Raw genomic sequence first — 14,104 nt, 5'->3', positions numbered from 1 at the left:
GGCGCTGAAACGCAAAACCTTTCTTGGAAGCGGATTCCCAGGAAGCTCTCTGTCAGTCCGCTTCAGCTCTGCTGCTGAATGAGCCGCACTTTTATCTCCTCTCACGCGCCGACAGGAGCTCTTCTCTATTTCCAACAAAAACCAAGCGGATCTGTTCATATTGACTGTTTTTAACACACATTTATACTGAGAATTCGTTTTTCCTTATTTTTAATGATCACAGTCGTTTCGATTATTCCTGATTTGAGGTAAGGAGATTTCAAACTGCTTTTTCAGTGTCCTCTTTCTTTGGTCTTTTTTTTAATGTAACCACCGATTTGTTGTTTATTCGGTGTTTACACGCAAATCCAGAGGTTTTGGGTCTGAAAGTGCATGTATTCTCGTGTTGTTATCCTGCACGCATAGACGTAGGTTTTTTGGGGGAGTACAGGGGGGGACATGCCCCCCCCCCCCCCACACACACACACACACACTTTTTCCTAAGCTAATTTTTGTCCCCTGCACTTTTTACCATCCCTAAACAATATTACGCTTTATTAAATAAACACTGGTTGAGCACTATAAGAGGCAGCCAAGCCTAGAAAAAGTTTTTGTGTGTATTTTAAAAATATTTTTTAATATTTTTACATTTTCTTGCATGTTTTGAACTATTTTACTAGATTTAAATCCATAATAGTTTTTTAAATGTAAAGTTTTGAATCTTTTTGAGAAAAATGTACTAGGGATGCATCGGCATCGATATCGGCCAATGTTAGTCATTTTTTAACATGTCGGCATTGGTCCGATAAATAAAACTGGGGCAATATTAACAACCAATATTTATTCCATCTCCTTTCCATTTGTTTATTTGTTTCAGAGGGTGACGGGGGTGATGTGTATTTGTTTAGTCACGTGACAGTGATTGTAGCGTAACTGTGTGTGGTGTATGTAAATAATAACGTAAATTCAGCTTTGATAATTTTCATTCTATACAAAATCTGCTGATTTTAGAAGCATTAATGTCAGTATATTGGTTTCAGCAAATTTTGATGTTAAGTACAATTTTGGAAGACTTTAGGACTGCATCCAGAATGGTTTGATAACTCATCTGAATGTGATTTTTTTTTTTAATCCACCCCTGCAGGTCTGCTGTTGGTAAGAAATGGTTGCCCGGGCAGTGACCATTTTACACCAAGAGGAACAAGAAAGTTCCTGCTGCCCACATCCCTCTCCTCCTCACTGGGATCCTGTAGAAGACCTCCACTGCATCTCCACTAACTTCCAGTATCTTCAGGCTTCAGGTAAACCAAAGCATCCATACTGATCTGAATACAGTTTGCATCCATTAGTTAATGTCGGATATTACATTCAGTGGCACCGCCCAAAAGATTTCATAGGGAGGCCAGATGGGGCTGGAGAAAATTTTGATGTGACACACTAAACCAGCCCTTGTGTTTAGCTTGTGGCGGTACACTGTATCACTTCTCCATTCAGCGTGAATGCATAAATGATACACTGTAGTGTTTAGCACTTTGGAGTCCTCTGACTCTGAAAGGTGCTATACAATTGTGGGTCACTTATCAAACTCATTCATTTTAATTACAAATGATGAATTATATGAATGGAAACCGTGTTCCCTCGCCCGGACGTGGGTCACCGGGGCCCCCGTCTGGAGCCAGGCCTGGAGGTGGGGCACATTAGCGAGTGCCTGGCGGCTGGGCTTTCACCCATGGTGTCATGTTGTGGGCAAGCTGTTTAACCCAGGACATGAAGAACCACATGAAAAAACAGATAAGTAAAATAGTAAAATGATGTATTAACTGAGGATAAGGAAAGCTAAAGGCGCTGCTCCAGAAAAACAGGAACAGGACGGGACTGGAATCTAAAATGAAAGAATAAACAATTGTGAAACTTGTACCGGAACCAGAGAACCAAGAGAATAATCTATTTCTGGGTAGAATTGTTCTTACGGTCATAGACCAGGGCTTAGCGGTGGTGGACTGGGTGAAGATCAGTTGAGGAGAGGCGAGAGGACCGTTGACTGAAGAGGAGGTGGTCTAGCCTGGCAAGCCAGACTAAATAAATGTATTATTTAGTCTAGTCAACGCTCCATTGACGGCTCTCGGTTGTGGGGCGGGTTCTACCATTGTCTTTCAAATGATCTCCGCATTCTACTGGACAATGAATGTGACATAGGCCGTGTTCGAGTTGAGCTGCGCCTCGCCTGGAAAACAGACGAGAGCAGACAGAAGCAGCAGGGGGAGTGGCTGAAAGCCGGCGTTTAAGTTGGACACAATTTCCTGCATGTATAGCTCGCGGGTGACGATGGCTGAAGATATCGCGTTAGCGTTCACACTTGTTTAATTATTTATTTTACTTCTGGTGCCTGTTAGCAGCTGAAGCACATCCTCACGTGCTTGTGGATATCATATATTGTATATGAAGACATGACTGTAATAATAAGTAAAGGTTATCAGCTGTAGGTTTAGTGTGCTCATAGGAAACGTGACAAAAGAACACAAAACACATTTCTCTTTATGGCCTATATAGTTGTCATCATCAACATAAGATTTACAGAATACATACGACCAACTAACATTTCATGTTCTACCACCGGATGTTTGGATCAAAATGTGAACCAATAAGATCTTAGATCAGGTGAGAGCCAGGCGTTGTCATGTTTGGGGGAAGGAGCCTAACCCAAGACATGCAGAACACAGCACAGACCAAGGATGGGGGTAAAAAATAAAATAGTTTATTTACAAAATAAGAAACTGAAGATGCACTGAAGTGTCAGTGGCTGGTGCAGATACAGGAGCTCTGCGTCCGGAGGAGGGAGAACACTGGTGAGCATGTATTTATTTCCTGAGGTCCATTTTCGTCCGAGGTTAGTTCAAATGATCTTACGGTAAGGTGAGAGTTGCTGGCTGGAGGAGGGAGCAGGTTGAGAGCTGGGGAGAGCGCAGGAGAGGGAGCACAGGTGATGATAAGCAGGGCGCCCTGGTGGATGGGTGACACTGAGCCGAAATGTTGGGAGAGTAGTTATGGAGAGCGGTGAAAGGGTCCTGGAGGTTCTGAGTTTCCAAACCCAGGAGTCCTGAGGTGAGTATCCAAAAGCTCAGTGGCCAGAGATCAAACACAGGAATCCTGAAGGGGAGAATAAATCCTGAGTCAGCTCCTGGAGGTAGTAAAATCCTAAAGTCTAAAAATACCTAGAGCAAAAACATTACTAGCAAAATTAATCCTAGAGATCCTAGAGAAAACACGAGTGGCTGGGTACTACCAAGCTGAGGCAATCTTCCGACGTTGAACCCTTAAGCAGGAACCACCCCGCTATTGCTGATCAGGAACAGCTGGGCACTCCCTCTCCTGGCAAGAGACTCAAAGATGTTAAGGTGAATGAGGAGTACTCACCCCGGCTCATGACAGGCGTTTCCCGTCATCCCCTAGGTTTTGCAGCCGAGGGAGAGCAACTGCAGCGCCTTGCTCCAAAATCTGCGGCTGCCTTGATCTCACGAGGTTATCGTTGCCTACGTAGGCTTGACGTTAGAGCAAGTCGGCGTCAAGTCGGACACAAATCTAACCGGCAAGCACTGCGCGCCGATCACCGGTGATCTAATCTGCGCAGAACCAGCTCATCTCGATCACAGCCATACTCTTGTTTCACTCTGTTGCATCATCCCACCCACCAGGCACATAGAGTGCCCTGATTGGCCCACAAAGAGGATGAAGCTCTATGATTTGTTCACTAAGCAGATAGAGCACTATGATTGGCCCACCATTATGGACCAATCACAGCTCTTAATGTGTTTGAAACCCCTCTAGAGAGCTGTGATTGGCCAGCCAGAATGCTGTTGGAGCTGCAGAGGTTCCAGTGGAGCGTTCCTAGACCAAACTTTGCAAAGCAAGAATTTGGTCTAGTTCACCAGGCTAGAGGTGGTCAGGAGATGGTTGTATGAGTCCAGGGTGTAGGTTGGCAGGCAGGCGAGCGATGGAGAGTGGAGGCCAGAGGATCCTGAACGGCGGGACGTGGAATACAACTCCAGGCGTGGTTAGAGGATATGAGGCGAGATACTGGAACAAGAACACACAGGATTTCATAGGACAAGTTCTCAGGAATTTCAGGAGATATACTGGGCTAGAAGTTACCTTGGTGAGAGTATCAACTGGCACTGGAGTTGTGTCTCACCGCTCCTTAAATCCCCTGGCCTTCTGATTAGCAGGATCAGGATCAGCTGGAGCTCGTTGCCACGCCCACCTGCAACAAAAACAGCTGATTGCCAGGTCTCCTCTCCTGCTGATTGAGGCAGACCATGATACATGGAGCCCGGCCAGGCACAGCCCGAAGAAGAAACGTGGGTCCCCTTTCCCATGGGCTCACCACTCGTGGGAGGGGCCAAAGGGGTTGGGTGCAGTGTGTGACGGGTGGTAACCGAGGGCGGGGACTTTGGCTGCCTGATCCTCGGCTACAGAAGCTGTCTCTTGGCACATGGAATGTCACCTCTCTGGTGGGGAAGGAGCCTGAGTTGGTGTGTGAGGTTGAGAGGTTCCGACTAGATATAGTCGGACTCAACTCAACGCATGGCTCTGGCTCTGGAACCAGTTTCCTTGAGATGGGTTGGACTTTCTACCACTCTGGAGTTGCTCCCACTGAGAGGCGCTGAGCAGGGGTGGGCATATTAGTTGCCCCCCCATCTTGGTGCCTGTACGTTGGGGTTTACCCCAGTGAATGAGAGGGTAGCCTCCTTCTGCCTACGTGTGGGGGATGGGTTCTGACTGTGGTCTGTGCTTATGCACCAAACTACAGTTCAGACTACCCACCCTTTTTGGAGACCTTGGAGGGGGTGCTGGAGAGCGCTCCTTCCGGTGACTCCCTCGTTCTGCTGGGGGACTTTAACGCTCACGTGGGCAACGACAGTGAGACCTGGAGAGGTGTGGTTGGGAGGAACGGCCCCCCTGATCTGAATTCGAGTGGTGTTTTGTTATTGGACTTCTGTGCCAGTCATGGATTGTCCATAATGAACACCATCTTCAGACATAAAGGTGTCCATATGTGCTCTTGGTACCAGGATATCTTAGGCTGCAGCTCAATGATCGACTTGTTGTTGTTTCATCTGACCTTCGGCCAAATGTGATGGACACTCGGGTGAAGCGAGGGGTGGAGCTGTCAACTGACCACTACCTGGTGGTGAGTTGGCCCAGATGGTGGGGGAGGATGCCGGTCAGACCTGGTAGGCCCAAACGCATCGCAAGGTTCTGCTGGGAACGTCTGGCAGTCTCCTGTCAGAAAGAGCTTCATTTCCCACCTCCGACAGAACTTCCAAAATGTTCCGGGGGAGACGGGGAACATTGAGTCTGAATGGACCCTGTTCCGTGCCTCCGTTGTTGAGGCGGCCGACCAGAGCTGTGGTCGCCGGATCGTCAGTGCCTGTCGTGGTGGCAACCCCCGAACCCGCTGGTGGACACTGGTGGTTAGAGATGCTGTCAAGCTGAAGAAAGAGTCCTATCAAGTCTTTTTGGCCTGTAGGACTCCAGAGGCAGCTGACGGGTACCGGCAGTCCAAGCGGAACGCGACTCGGGTGGTCACCAAGGCAAAAACCCGGACATGGGAGGAGTTCGCCACTGTAGATATTAATCTCAAAAGTGCCTACCGTCCAAGTGCCTTCATGTTTAACACAAATATTAATGTAAAAGCTCAAATTTAGGCCCTGTTTGTTTGTTTTTTTAGGTTGGTACTGGGGTTCTATCTCAGCGAGTGAGGCCCGGGAAGCCCTCCTTTCCAAGTGTGAAGGAACGTTCCTGGTTCGGGACAGCAGCCACCCTCAGTACATGCTGGCCCTGTCTGTAAGGACTCGCTTTGGACCAACTAGCGTTCGCATCGAGTACAACAAAGGTTGCTTCTGGCTGGACTCCACCTCCTCTCACCTGCCTCACCTTCAGACTTTCCCAGATGTCCTGAGCCTCATCCAGCACTACATGGTCTCAGGCCAGGCAACACAGGCCCCGTCTTCAGTTCAGCCTCAGACAAAGCCAGATCCTGCACAGCTTGGGGACAAAGACAGCGGAGTCCCTCTGAAACTGGCGCATCCTCTGCACAGCTCCAAGGGTTTTCCCTCTTTGCAACACCTGGCTCGGCTCACCATCCACAAACACACTACCTGCCCTGACCAACTGCCCCTCCCCAAACCACTGCTGCACTTCCTACAGAACTACCCTTTCTCTGTATGAGGATGGCAGCCTGTTGGGGACAGAGAGCAAGACAGGAACACGGTCAGGGTTATGCTCCACAGCCACATGCTGTGGATCTGGGACAGCCTCAGATCCTGACCAGCAGAGTTCCAGTCCAGAAGAGAACTGTTTAATGAATCTCAGTATTACCTGATTGCTCCTGAATATGAGCCAAGTCTTAATCCTGCACAAGAGAATTGTGTTAAATGTTTGCCTTATAGCTAAGCTGTGACATGTGCAATGCCAATGACGTTAAATGTGTTTTGTTTTCTGTATTTTTTAAGTAACTTGTGAAAGGTTAAAGTATATCTGCAGTTCCATCCTTCCATCTATTGTCTACACCCACTTGTCCATGCAGAGTCACGGTGGGCTGGTGCTTATCTCCAGCAAACTCTGGGCAATCAGGTGGGGTACACCCTGGACAGGTTACCAGTCCATCACAGGGCAACACAGAGACACACAGGACGAACAACCAATCACACACATACACCTAAGGACAATTGAGAGAAACCAATCAACCTGAGAGTCATGTTTTTGAAATGTGGGAGGAAGCCGGAGAACCCACGCATGCACAGTGAGAACATGCAAACTCCATGCACAAAGGCCTCAAGTTCAGAACTAGCCACTGTGCCACTGTGCAGCTTAAATCTGCAGTTTTAATTGCCAATAAGTTAATGCAGACTTTTTTTTTCAATAATAAGCCAGCTAAATGAAGCTAACGAATGAATGTTTTTATTCCAGTACAACTCACTTGATAAATAAGTATGAAGAGCTTGAATATTTTAATATTTCCAAAGTGATTCCCACACATGGGGATGCATTTTTAGTCACATGGCTGTAACGTCACGTTACATTTTCACGTTATCACAGAGCCTGGTGTTATTGTTTGTTCTGCATCTCTGGGTTTTATTAAACATTCTCAATTAAATCACATTAGAATACAAATCCAAAGAGTTGAAGCCAACACAAGATGAGGCTCTGGCTGTTTCTGCAGCAAACTGTGTTTTATTAAAGATAAAGAACTTTGTAATCAGTCAATGAGAATCTAAAATCGGATTATTGTCTTTTAAGAAGGGAAGCATTTACTTTAATTCTCATTTCATTGCTAAAACAAAAAGTTCACCTTTAAAGAAACAAGAACATTTGCTATAAATGTTATTCTCTGAAGGGGTTCGTGGTTGTTTTTTACAGAAAGAAACCTTTTTTTCCCCTTTTTGCTCAATTGCAATGGTTCATCCACTTCAACACTCAAATAAATGGGGAAATATACTTTTCATGGAAATGCATCTGAGTTCATTTCCACGAATCGGAACTGAGCAGCACTGAGAAAGCCTCTTACCAGGATTAGAGTAAGAGCTGCAGCTATTAGTACACTGCTGCAGCGATAACACATTTCTGTTTGTCCCTGATTCAACCTGACACTCAGAAAGTCTGAGTTAAAAATGCATTTTTATAAACTGGAAAATGAGTCACATTCAAAAGGAAATTAGGATTATTTACCTTTGTTCTGTGACCTAAAACATAAAACCTAACAATATTAATTTTATTTACATACATATAAGCTAAGACTGTTATTTTGCAACCTGTAGACATTAATTACAACATGACATGAGAACGGCTCTGGATATTGTTCGGCTGTGTTGATTGATGCGGTTCTGCAGTATCGCGTGGACATCAGGGGCAGTTCCACTGGATGCAGACTGGGGTGTTGGTCCCCCTATTTGAAAAGGGGGACCGCAGAATGTGTTCCAACTACAGAGGGATCACACTTCTGAGCCTCTCTAGTAAGGTCTATTCAGGGGTTCTGGAGAGGAGGGTCCGTCGGATTGCTGAACCTTGGATTCAGGAGGAACAATGTGGTTTTTGTCCTGGCTGTGGAACACTGGACCAGCTCTGTGCCCTTAGGGAAATCTTGAAGGGTGCGTGGGAGTTTGCCCAATTAATCTACATTTGTTTTGCGGATTTGGAGAAGGTGTTCAACAGCGTCCCCCGGGGGTCATGTGGGGGGTACTTAGGGAGTATGGTGTACCATACGGCCCTTTGATACGGGCTGTTAGGTCTTCGTATGACTGGTGTCAGAGCTTGGTCTGCATTGCCAGCAGTAAGTCGAGCTTGTTTCTGGTGAGAGTCGGACTACGCCAAGGCTGCCCTTTATCACTGATTCTGTTCATAACTTTTATGGACAGGATTCTAGGCAAAGCCAAGGTGTTGAGGGGATCTGTTTTGGTGACCTAAGGATCGGGTCTCTGCTTTTTGCAGATGATGTGGTCCTGTTGCCTTCATCAGACAGTGATTTCCAGCTGTCGCTGGAGCAATTCGCAGCCGAGTGTGAAGCGGCTGGGATGAGAATAAGCTCCTCTAAATCTGAGACCATGTTCTCAAATTAGAAAAGGGTAGAATGCCTTCTCCAGGTCAAGAACGAGGTCCTGCCTCAAGTGGAGGAGTTTAAGTATCTCAGGGTCTTGTTCACGAGTGAGGGAAAGATGGAACGTGAGATTGACAGGCGGATTGGTGCTGCGTCTGCAATGATGCGGGTGCTGTACTGATCCGTTGTCATGAAGATAGAGCTGAGCCGGAAGTCAAAGTTCTCAATTTACCAGCTGATCTACGTTCCTACCCTTGCCTTTGGTCACGAGCTATGGGTAGTGACCGAAAGAACGAGATCACGGATACAACGGCCAAAATGAGTTTTCTCCACAGGATGGCTGGGCTCTCCCTTAGAGATGGGGTGAGAAGCTCAGTCATCCGGGAGGGGCTCTGAGTTGATCCGCTGCTACTCCACGTCGAGAGGAGCCAGTTGAGGTGACTCGGGCATCTGGTCAAGATGCCTACTGGACGCCTTCTCTAGGAAGAGACCCAAGAGAAAACCCTGGACACGCTGGAGGGACTATGTCTCTCAGCTGGCCAGGCCACGCCTTGGGATCCCCCCGGAATAGTTGGCCCAATAGCTGGGGAGAGGGAAGTCTGGGCCTCTCGGCTTAGGCTGCTGCCCCTGTGACCAGACTCCAGGTTTATTTATATGGCATGTCAACAGCATGGCAGCTGACCAAAGAAATACTCACTTGAGTTATGTTTTATTAGATAAAAATGCATAGAAATGTAGCTGACACACCTTATCTAAAATATTCTAATTTGGAGTGATTAAATAACATTTGCAGAATTACAAGGCCATTAAAATCGATTTTTGCGAGAAATTATTTATTTAGAATTTAGAATTATTATCAAACATTCTGATTTGATCATAAATATTTTCATATATGGAACGTATAGTAAATGCTGCAAAAAGTCTAAAAACAACAGACAGATAATTAGTCAAATACTCAAAATTTACAGAATTCAGTCACAATCTGGTAAAAACCATAATAATAATAATAATAATAATAATAATTATTATTATTATTATTGTGATTATTGTGATTATTATTATTATTATTATTATTATTATTATGTTTCTGTGTCCCCACCCCCCGTCTCTTACTCTTGCTAATCCTCCAGGCATCAGCGCAAGCAGGCAGTAGCAATAGAGGCTAACAAAGCTCTGCCTAAACTACACTTTAATAGATTCTTAACCATTCACTCGGTAAGTTTGACGTGCCTACATGCTATGTGTTATTTTATTACCTTGAATAATTAATAAGTTTTGACGGGAACCGTTTCGTATGTCAATTTATGTTTTCTGAAGATGATTTGCCGATGCTAGCCACCTAGCTAATGGACCGATAAAACTGTTTGACTTCCGTTATGCTAAGCTACGCTTGGCGAACCCGCTAGCTGTGCCGGTGAGGGATAAATTGTGTTTGGTTTATTAATAACGAGTGAAATGCTCTTTTAAAATAAATATTGATTACAAACATAAATAATACATTTTACGTGTCATTCAGCACATTTGAATCGCCCAATTTAAATAAAAACTTAGCACACAGGCTATTTAATCCATTAGCCAACTAGCACACCTGCTAGCATTAAACCTTTTGTAAACAGATCCTCTTAATCTAGAAACCAGGTGATTGATGTTTGCAGTTACATGTTAAACCTGGTCTGCAATTTATACAAAAGTGGGTCAGACGGAATAATTAGTCAAGCTTGAAGCCGGGGTGGGTCAGAAGCAGCGGAAATGTTTCATTGTGGGGAAAAAAGGGTTATTCAATTGACTAAAAACTCAACTCGCGATAAATCAAAGACACATCAGCCTTTCATGACAATTTTATGTCCTTCGTTTTGCCTCTGCTCGTGTTTTTTTGCAACCGAACGCTACATGAACGGCCCTGATGTTTGTGTGGTCACAGAATGTCAAATAGTTAGCTCCGGGTGTTGGTTTCAGACGGGCTCGGGTTTGTGTCAACACAGCTGTAGATTGCGGGCTGCTCACGGTTTATCAGAGGCGCAGCACAGGCAAGTTGCAAAATGGCTCAGTGCAATAAAGCGACCCGCCCAGTTTAACATAGATAACGTGTTCTCCTGTTGTAACTTCTGCTCGTTTCTTTCTCACCTCTGCAGCCATGGCAGCAATCAGGAAAAAGCTGGTCATAGTGGGAGATGGAGCCTGCGGGAAGACTTGTCTGCTAATTGTTTTCAGTAAGGACCAGTTTCCTGAGGTCTATGTGCCCACAGTGTTTGAGAACTATGTAGCTGACATTGAAGTTGATACCAAGCAGGTATGGATTATTTTTCTCCTCTCACATTTCCAACCAGCACCGTTATGTAAGGTGTTTGTTTACAACAGCAGCTGACATCTGACCGTGTTCATCACACATTACTCATAATAGATGATCTTCACATTAGAGCAATTTAAATGTACTCATCTTGAGTTTCTGGATTCTTTAAGTTAAAGTCCCATTAGACATCATCACACGCTGGTGAAATTACATTTCCACATGTGACCAATCCCCGTGTGGAGTGGTGAGATGCAGTTGTGGGGAGGCATTGGGTCCCATTTTTTTTAAAGTCTTTGGCTTGACCCGACCTGGATTTGAACCCCGATCTCATACAACTAGACACCAAGAAGGTTCTTAGAATAGATTTGAAAATTATAGCATTTACTAAAGCATGAATTATTCCTATCAGTGTAGATACACTGCGACATCATGTCAAATCTTTAATGTCATTGACACTTTTTTTTTTTTACAAAAGAACAAAAAAAAAGTAGAATGCACTGTTGAATCAGTGTGAGGTATAAAAATGGGAAGAGACAGGAACTATCATTAAGAAAGTATTTACAATTTATAAATACAAAATATTGCACTGGTTAGATATATGAATCAGGTGGTTTAGTCAGGGTCTCTATTGCACTCTGGAAAAAGGTATGAGGGAATGTTATCGGGAATTAGGGCCAGGCTTGCTCTCAAAATAAAGTTATATTCAACATTTGTTAGTTTTGTGTTTGTAAGAAAACCAAATTCTGGCAGTTTAAACAAATCAGCTGTCTGAAATCTGTTCTGCTTTCAATATATGTGATGATGTCATTTCCTTTCTTAGGGAATTGTTGTCCCCTTTGCCAAGTAAGATTTTGGAGAAAGCAACCATCAGATCTCATGACATAATATTTAAAGAAAGATGAAGAATTACGATTGGTCTCAATGTTTTTCTGCACTGGGATCACTCAGCTTTGCTGATGTGAGGTTTCTAGGAAGAATAATAAAAAATAACAACTGGCAGTAAAAAGTGGTTAAAGAATACACTTCCACTGTTCTATGTAAAATACTAGCTGTGAGTCGTGGACAGTGTGGGGTTGTACTGGGTCAAAACTCATTTGTTGACAGAGGTGTGTGTCGGGGGAAGGTCTGTCATTTTGCAGCTGATGTGTTCTGACCTCTTGGCAGGTTGAATTAGCACTGTGGGATACGGCAGGTCAAGAGGATTATGACAGGCTCCGCCCACTCTCATATCCAGACACTGATGTCATTCTTATGTGCTTCTCCATCGACAGCCCAGACAGTCTTGGTAAGTAGGAAAAATCAAATAGCAGCGATGCATTTAGCTTTTGATTTTTGTCCGTTTGAAAATGAGTTCAGATCATTTTTTCTTGACGAGAAACTTGTAAAAGCTTTATTTACCGTGTTAGAGACTCGTCCGTCCTCCGTCTGAGTCAGCTTTTTGTCTCAGGGTCCAAAAATGGAGAACAGATTTGCTGATTTTCTTTTTTTAATATGTACATTTTGCAATCAGCTGTGTTCAAGTGGATGTTTTTTTTCCCCAACTTTTGAATGTTTAAATTTCAATCAACTTGATTCAATTGTTACTTTAAAAATGAAGTCACTGAGCTCCGTCCTTGTTGCTGTGACACAGACACAAACAGAATGATTATTTCTGCACAGGATGTTTCTTCACCATAATATTTGTTGGTCCCAGAGCCTACACAGCTGTTCTAACTGCTGGTGTTCTCTGTCCTCCTACTCAGAGAACATCCCTGAGAAGTGGACCCCTGAGGTGAAACATTTCTGTCCAAACGTTCCCATCATACTGGTGGGAAATAAGAAGGACTTGCGTAACGATGATCACACTCGAAGAGAACTGGCCAAAATGAAGCAGGTAGACCTCCAGATCCTATGCAGGCATGCTAATGAAGATGTCAGGTTTCTGAAAGTGTCTTTCTGCCCTTCCTGTTTAGGAACCAGTGAAATCAGAAGACGGACGGGACATGGCTAACAGGATCGGTGCCTTTGGATACATGGAGTGCTCTGCGAAAACAAAGGATGGTGTGAGGGAAGTGTTCGAGATGGCCACCAGGGCTGCACTACAGGCTAGGCGGGGGAAGAAGAGCAATAAATGCAACCTACTGTAAATGGCAGTGTGAGGACTGCTTCCTACAAGGGGGGCGAGGGAGAATTAGGTCAATCCTACCCCTGAATAAACCCACACAAAAGACTGTTCTCCCCCGTTTTTACTGAAGGTGTCATGCTTTTACTGTTTTGTCTTAAGCAGAAGTAGTCAGGTTGTCAGTATTCAACTTTGAAGTTATGGAAAATACTTTTTTGTACTTTTAACATGAGTAACGTTTGCCATACTGAAACCACCTTTAACATGTATGTAATTGAAAAGGTCAGCCAGGAGATCTGTTGTGTCATGCTTGCCAACTACAGTTAAGTGCTTAAGACCTGCCTGCTGATCGAAGGAATGTGTCCACAGCCAACTAGGGCGGAGTACCTGCACACTGTGACCGGTCGTACTTTCCTCATTCAAACTCACGCACACATCAAGACGAATAAGCCTGTGTGTGCCTGGTAGAGATGTAAACAGAAACAATCGTAGGTGCATTATGATCACATGCAAATTGTATGACTGGAAACTGGTTTTGTTGAAAGTGTTTGATGTGAAAATCTTCTCTTGCCTCAGAAACACTGAATTAAATCTCTTGAGTTGTAGCAAAGCTCACATATGGAACTAAATTGTATGCAAGCTCCCAGCCGGATGTGTTTAGGGTTAAAACGTAGTGCGAGTCGCTTGTTTGAGGTCTTTTTGCATTTGATTCTGAGCTCAGCCATGGTGCAAGACAAAGTGCACTTAGGAGATATGGTGGGCATTTGCAGATAAATAAGAGCCACTCTTCAGATGTTGTAATTGGAGCCTGACAGATGTGTTTTTGAAGACATTTTTGATGAAGGAGCAATTCTATGTAACAGTTCTCATTTGGATAAAAATAAATGTGTCAGTGCTCCCTGGTGGACAATCTAGTGTTTGTTTTGTTCCATCTTCATCCTAATTAAAACCCATCAGACAGAATGAAAAAGCTTTTATTTATCAGTCGAAACCCACAGGTGTTTGAGATTTTGTTCCTCAAACACAAACTTTATTAACATTTACATTTCACACACTGACTCATGACCTTTTTACAGATCAGCTGTATTGTAAACATAAACACACAAAGCCTTCAAGCGTTACTGGTGAAGCAGAAACCGAT

General features: G+C 44.4%; 3 protein-coding genes across 4 annotated transcripts in view; 2 read left to right on the top strand and 1 right to left on the bottom strand.

Moving 5' to 3' along the window:
- The first annotated feature begins 68 nt into the window (after positions 1-68).
- LOC107385101 (cytokine-inducible SH2-containing protein) lies at positions 69-6,365 on the top strand. Its single transcript, XM_015958731.3, has 3 exons — positions 69-248; positions 1,124-1,280; positions 5,708-6,365. The coding sequence occupies exons 2-3, from the start codon at positions 1,142-1,144 to the stop codon at positions 6,205-6,207; spliced, it is 639 nt and encodes a 212-aa protein (XP_015814217.1). The 5' UTR covers positions 69-248; positions 1,124-1,141; the 3' UTR covers positions 6,208-6,365.
- Positions 6,366-9,676: 3,311 nt separating this feature from the next.
- On the top strand, positions 9,677-13,072 carry LOC107385104 (rho-related GTP-binding protein RhoA-B). Of its 2 annotated transcripts, none has more exons than XM_015958734.3 (5): positions 9,677-9,787; positions 10,705-10,862; positions 12,027-12,147; positions 12,605-12,735; positions 12,815-13,072. In XM_015958734.3, the coding sequence occupies exons 2-5, from the start codon at positions 10,707-10,709 to the stop codon at positions 12,986-12,988; spliced, it is 582 nt and encodes a 193-aa protein (XP_015814220.1). In that variant the 5' UTR covers positions 9,677-9,787; positions 10,705-10,706; the 3' UTR covers positions 12,989-13,072. The 2 variants fall into 2 exon arrangements, with proteins under 2 accessions (XP_015814220.1, XP_070406037.1); XM_070549936.1 differs by lacking the exon at positions 9,677-9,787 and adding an exon at positions 10,499-10,599.
- An 849-nt stretch (positions 13,073-13,921) lies between these two features.
- Positions 13,922-14,104, bottom strand: part of LOC107385103 (transmembrane protein 43) — a 5,156-nt gene continuing 4,973 nt past the window's right edge. The window contains exon 12 of the mRNA XM_015958733.3: positions 13,922-14,104. This exon is cut by the window's right edge and continues 640 nt beyond it. The gene's annotated coding sequence lies outside the window, so the exon portion shown is untranslated.

The sequence above is a fragment of the Nothobranchius furzeri genome, chromosome 3 (genome assembly GCF_043380555.1).
Source record: "Nothobranchius furzeri strain GRZ-AD chromosome 3, NfurGRZ-RIMD1, whole genome shotgun sequence".
Classification (NCBI taxonomy): domain Eukaryota; kingdom Metazoa; phylum Chordata; class Actinopteri; order Cyprinodontiformes; family Nothobranchiidae; genus Nothobranchius; species Nothobranchius furzeri.
This window is presented reverse-complemented; position numbering and strand designations above follow the sequence as displayed.